This window comes from Melospiza georgiana, chromosome 10, assembly GCF_028018845.1.
Source record: "Melospiza georgiana isolate bMelGeo1 chromosome 10, bMelGeo1.pri, whole genome shotgun sequence".
Classification (NCBI taxonomy): Eukaryota; Metazoa; Chordata; class Aves; order Passeriformes; family Passerellidae; genus Melospiza; species Melospiza georgiana.
Window position 1 is genome coordinate 21,121,129 of NC_080439.1, and position 6,136 is coordinate 21,127,264.

The 6,136-nt window shown below is 59.6% G+C and overlaps 1 protein-coding gene across 1 annotated transcript; it reads right to left on the reverse strand.

Moving 5' to 3' along the window:
* Positions 1-315: 315 nt before the first annotated feature.
* Positions 316-3,863, reverse strand: NEU4 (neuraminidase 4). Its single transcript, XM_058031238.1, has 3 exons — positions 3,474-3,863; positions 2,102-2,357; positions 316-1,331 (listed from the first exon to the last, which is right to left on the reverse strand). Exons 1-3 carry the CDS (start codon positions 3,672-3,674, stop codon positions 316-318), a joined length of 1,473 nt encoding a protein of 490 aa, XP_057887221.1. The 5' UTR covers positions 3,675-3,863.
* Between the last annotated feature and the right edge of the window lie 2,273 nt (positions 3,864-6,136).

Sequence of the window (6,136 nt, forward strand, 5' to 3'; positions counted from 1 at the left end):
CTTCTATTCTTTTAGTACAGTTTTAATATATCATTTTCTTTTAATACAATATATATATAATGAAATAATAAATCAGCCTTCTGAAACATCGCTCAACATTCTCATCTCTTCCCTCGTCCTGAGACCCCTGTGGACACCACCAGAGCTGGGGGCAAAACCCTCCCCACCCGAAACAGAATTTAAAAAACAGCAATAAAAGTGAGACGAACCCCATTGAGGGGACAGTGACACACCTCCGTGTGCTGCGGCCGTGCTGGACGGCGGCAGGACCCAGCCAAGGGTTGATGCTCCAGGGTGGTGACGGTGGAAGCTGCTCTAGGAGATGAAGCAGCTCCTCCTCCTCTTCCTCCTCCCCCGCGGGCGAGCAGCGGCTGTCAGGGGGATGTTCTGCAGCACGTCGTGCAGCGTGAACATGCTGAAGGAGATCTGCTCGTAGGGACTCCTCACGCCGTTCTCGTAGAGGCAGGCGAAGGCGGTGGCGGTGCCGCCGGCCGGGGCCGCGTCCCGCTGCGGCAGCTGCAGGCACGCCAGGTCCGAGTAGGCGCTCGGGCCCTCGTAGATGACCCAGGGCTCCGTCCAGCTCTCGGCGTCCCTGGGGAAGGTGCTCAGGTGGACGCCCATGTTCACCCGCGACATGGGGCTGGTGGGGTGCGAGTACAGGATCCACGTCGGCGCTTGGAAGAAGGGAGCGGGGCTGGGGCTGGCTGCAGAGTGCCCCCGCGCCGAGGCGACGCTGTGGGCATCACCGCGCTGCCCTGGGGCGGCACAGCGCTCACGGGGCTCACGGCGGCTGCCGGCGGGCAGCTCGGCATCTCCCGCCTGTTGTGTGGGCGAGCGCCCGAACCCGCGGAGCGCCCCGGGGAGCAGCGGGCACGCCGAGCCCCGGGAGGGCGCCCCGGTGTCCCGGGAGGCGGCGGGGACGTACACGAGCGGTGCGGGGAAGCCGATGACGCTGCCGTGACAGCCGTGGGGCGGCTCCACCAGCCGCTGCACCAGCTGCCCCCCGTGGAACACGGCCCCGTCGTCCGTGCTCAGCGCCTGCACCCTGAAGCCCAGCGGGCTGCGGGCGTTGCAGTAGAGCACGTTGGACCCGTCCTCCTCATCCACCGACACCAGCTGGCACTCGCCCGACTGCAGGTTGGGGATGAACTCGCCGAAGCGCCAGGCGCGGCCGTGGTCGTCGCTGTAGAAGGCGAAGGAGTGCGGGGTGGTCTTGCAGAGCTGCCCGAAGCACTGCTTGCAGTCGATGTGGTAGCTGTAGGCGGGCACCAGCAGCCGGCCCGAGCGCAGCTGGATGCCGTGCCCGGGGCCCAGCGCGAACGTCGCCCAGTCTGGGGAGAGGAGGTGGCGTGGGGTGAAGGTGGGGGGGGGTAAAGAGCGACCGCCGCCGTGCCCTGCCATGCCCAGCGTGGGAGGGTCCCCGGGGCTTCCTCTCGAGTGGGGGAGTGGGAGGGCAGCAGAGCCCAGTGCTGCCTAGCTGTCCCCACACGCCTCTCCATCTTCTCCCCACTCCCAGCAACAGATACGGACACTCCCTCCATCCCTTCTCCAACCCCCCCTGCTTGAGTTCCTCCTCCACCTATTTGGAAGCTTGTGGGATTCCCATGTCAAAGTCACCCCCAGCAATGTCACTGGTGGCTCCAGGAGAGCAAAAGCCAGGGCCAGCCCCGTGCTGGCTGCTGTCCCCTTGTCACAGATATCTTTTATGAAAAATCCTCTCCTCTCCTTAGGATTTTTCCTCCTGAGAAGCTGGGAGGCCTCAGGAACAAAATGTAAACAATGGTTATCTGCTGCTGTGGAATGCAACAGGTGCATCTGGGATTGGTCTCATGTGCTTGTTTCTAATTAATGGCCAATCACAGTCAGCTGGCTCAGACTCTCTGTCCAAGCCACAAGCCTTTGTTACCATTCCTTCTTTTTCTATTCTTAGCTAGCCTTGTGATGAAATCCTTTCTTCTATTCTTTTAGTATAGTTTTAACATAATATAAATCATAAAATAATAAATCAAGCCTTCTGAAACATGGAGTCAGACCCTCATCTCTTCCCTCATCCTCAGACCCCTGTGAACACGGTCACATCCCCTGTCCCCCAGCTGGGTACCTTTGATGGTGGCCCCGATGACCTGCTGTGTCAGGTCTGTGGCCGTGCTCCAGCTCAGGCCCTGGTCGGCGCTGGTGACACAGCACAGGCGGGTGACGTTCTGGCCGGTGACAATCTGGTAGGCTTCGGGCGTCCTGCCCAGCACCGTGATGAAGAAGAGGAAGAGGGTGCCCGTGAACTCGTCGTAGAGCGGGCAGGGGTTCATGGAGCGGTGGTGCTGCAGCGTGGCCGTCTCCAGCACACGCATGTCTTCCCACTGCCCGCGGAGCAGGAGGAGGAGGAGAGCACACACAGGGGTAAGGACCACGCCAGAGCTGTGGCTGCCCCATCCCTGAAGTGTTCCCGGCTGGGTTGGATTGTCGGAACCCAGGAAATTCCTTGGACTGCCCTGGAGGACTCGAGATCCTGACAGGGGGCTCAGAGACCTTGGCACAGAGCCCAAGACACCCGTGACTTTGATTTTGACGCATGGAGCAAACGACCACCTTTATATGAAGAATTACAAGTCAAGAGAGCTTAAGTCGAATAATAGTTAGTTTGTCATAATAGTTAGTTTGTCACAGGGTGAAAAATAGATTTTTGAGGTTTTTGGAATGAGGGCTTGGAGTCCCAAGATTGAGGAATTTGGGCATACCCTGTCCTTCTTCCTTCTTCTTCCTAGCCTCCATGTTCCAGGTGGTGCTGGCACTTTTAGATTGGTTTAAGGTAGAAACTCACTGTCTAACATAGGTGATAGGTATTGGGAAGATATGGTAAATAATGTACAAGTAGATTTTAGTATAAAAAGATAACACCGCCTCTGAGATGGGCAGTGTGCCTGCCAGACATACCTCAGTGGGTCAGAGAAAGAATGCTATAGATAAGAAATAACAAACAACCTTGAGAACGAGAACAGAAGAATCCTGACTCTTTATGATTGCCAGGCTGGGAAAAAGAGACTTGTACATATCTCAGAGTCACTGTGACCAGCAGAGATTCTGAGACTGGATGGGGCTTGCAGCAACCTGGGATAATGAAGGCGTTCCTGCCCGTGGCAGGGCATGGAGTGAGATGGCCTTCGAGATCCCTTCCAACCAAAACCGACCCGTGGCCCTGTGATTCCACCCAGCCACGCTCCCCTCCCCGTGCGGCTGTGGCACACCGTGCCATGGGGACATCCCCAGAGCCATCCTCCAGAGCCCGCTGTGGCACACCGTGCCATGGGGACATCCCCAGAGCCATCCTCCAGAGCCCGCTGTGGCACACCGTGCCATGGGGACATCCCCAGAGCCATCCTCCAGAGCCCGCTGTGGCACACCGTGCCATGGGGACATCCCCACCACGCCATGGGCACATCCCCGTTGTGTCCCCAGGCTGGCACACCGTGTCCCACCTCCACGAAGGTGCCGTAGACGGAGCCGCGGCGCAGCACCAGCAGGTTGGCGTGGGCATCGTCGGCGCTGAGGCGCTCCTCGGCGAAGGCCAGCAGCTTGGCACCGCAGGGCAGGTAGAGCAGGGCGGGCACTCGGTACGTGACACCGCTGGACTCCCTCTCGAACAGCACGGTGCGCGCCGGGAAGTGCCGGGAGCCCATGGCAGCGGCTGCGGCACAGGGATGCGGGGGGATGATGGATGAAGGCGGGGGGAGAGGCTGATGATTTTTTAAGATTTTCCAAGCTTTTCTAAGCTTTCTGATGTTAACATTCTTGTAGCGGACTTTCTCACACACTTTCTGTAAGTAAGTCGTTGTTTTGCATTCTTTTATGGAGGAGGAGAAAGTTGACAGACTGGTGGTTTGTCCAGTGTCATTGGAGAGGTGGCACTGTCACCCTCCAATCCACTGTCACTTTTAGAAAACTATAAATGTTGGAGTCGGAACATTTTTTCTTCACCCTGAGAGCAGCAGTGTGTGCTTGTGTTCTTTCGTGTCCCATAGCGACCGCTGGGCATGGCCAGGGGTGTGGGGCTGTCCTAGGAAGGGTTTGGGGTTTATTTGGTGGGCTGGGGTCGGGGCAGCCCCCCGGAGCAGGGATGGGGTGGAGAGGGGCTGAGTGTGTGCTGGAGAGTCACCACAGCTCAGAGGTGCCAGGGCATGGGGTACCAGCGAGGAGGCTGAGCTAGGAACCCCAAAATAAATGAAATAAATGAATTTGATCTTGAAGATGCCTGTCTGGGAAATCAAGGCCAGTGAGCAGAGAGCAGGGTGAGCCCTGCAGCTCCATGCACTGGGAGGGCAGAGCCCACAGAGGAGACCCCGGAGCAGCCCAGGCTCATGGGGACAGGGTCAGGGGGTGTTCCTGTGTCCCTGCTGCCTCCAGTGACACGGACCCAGCTGAGCCCCTGTTCCCGCTCCTCTGGGGGGGGATCCTGAGCTGCACAGCACGGACAGGGCGTCCCCAGCTGGGCTGTCCCTGTGGCACCGAGTGAGAGCTGTCCCCAAAGCCTTTCCTTCGGGGACAGGCCAGCTGTGCCCTGCTGACATACCCCTACATTTCCCTGGCGATTATCACCACAGAAGGAGATGGCCTCCACCCCAGGCTCAGCTGGAGCTGTCACCTGTGGCTTCATCAGGAGCTTTTGCTGATTCAATCCCCCCGAGAAAGCGATGTCACTCACCGCGTCCCGCTCAGCCGCGTGTCCCCTCTGTGTCCCACCACGGGGTGACGCCGGCCCTGGGCAGAGCTGTGCCCTCCCTGCTCGGCCCCCCAGTCCCGCAGGGTCCCCCCTCCGCCGGTCACGGGGTCCCCGCTCCAATCCCTGACTCAGCAGCGGCGCACAAAGGAGCCCTTATGGCCGGAGCGGGGCCCGAGGCTGCCCAGACACCCTGCCCGGAGCCCCGAGGGGAAGCGAGGGCAGCCACGGCATCTCCTGCCTCAGTTTCCCTCTCCTGCAGGCTGGGAGAGGCCAGACAGGGGCTCCAGCCCATGCTCACCACAGTGCACCCCACTGTGAGCTCCCCAGCCCGGGAGCTGTGGGACAGAGGGGCTCAGCCCTCCCACGACCCCCAATCTCCCGTGGAGCCCCAGCCCTCCCAACCTTTCCATCATCCCCAGCACCACAGGATCCACAAACTGCCCAGGAACCTCAGCCCTCCCAGGATCCCCATCCTTCTGTGGAGCCCCAGCCCTCCCAGGACTCCCAACCTTCCATGGATCCCCAGCTCTCCCAGCCTTTCCAGGATCCCCAGCACCACAGAATCCACAAATTTTCCAGGAACCTCAGCCCTCCCAGGACCCCCAGCCTTCTGTGGATCCCCAGCCCTATCAGGACCTCCTGCACCACAGAATCCACAAACTTCCCAGGAACCTCAGCCCTCCCAGGATCCCCAACCTTCTGTGGAGCTCCAGCCCTCCCAGGACCCCCAATCTTCCATGGATCCCCAGCTCTCTCAACCTTTCCAGGATCCCCAGCCCTCCCAGGACGCCCAATCTTCCATGGATCCCCAGCTCTCCCAGCCTTTCCAGGATCCTCAGCCCTCCCAGGACCCCCAGCCTTCTGTGGATCCCCAGCCCTATCAGGACCTCCTGCACCACAGAATCCACAAACTTGCAAGGAAACCCATCCCTCTCAGGACCCCCAACTTTCCGTGCACTCCCAGCCTTCCCAGCCTCTCCAGGATCCCCAGCACCACAAAATCCACAAACTTCCCAGGATCCTCAGCCTTCCCAGGACCCCCAGCCTTCCATGAACCCCCAGCCCTCCCAGGACCCCCAACCTTCTGTGGATCCCCAGCCCTCCCAGGACCCCCAACCTTCCCAGGATCCCCAGCCCTCTCAGGACCCCCAGCACCACAGAATCCACGAACCTCCCAGGATCCCCAGACTTCCCAGACCTGCACACAGATCGGCTACTCATAAAAACCATTTTTACACCTATATTCCGATATTCCATCTCTGTGATCAGTTTAGCCAAAAGGGTTTGACAAAATTCATATCAAAGCCACGGATCGGGAGCTCCAAGGGGAAAGCTGAGGTGGAGGCTGCAGAACTGCTCAGGAATGGCCCAGGGTGACCAAGTGTGGCTCCTGCAGCTCCACCTGGCTGCTAGAAAAGCCTC

Excerpts from the sequence above, each read along its gene's own strand:
- NEU4 (XM_058031238.1), bottom strand. The coding sequence starts at position 3,674 with ATGGGCTCCCGGCACTTCCCGGCGCGCACCGTGCTGTTCGAGAGGGAG. Across the intron at positions 2,358-3,473 it reads TCTACGGCACCTTCGTGGAG|TGGGAAGACATGCGTGTGCT; the intron begins GTGGGACACGGT and ends CTCCGCGGGCAG. Across the intron at positions 1,332-2,101 it reads CATCGGGGCCACCATCAAAG|ACTGGGCGACGTTCGCGCTG; the intron begins GTACCCAGCTGG and ends TCCTCTCCCCAG.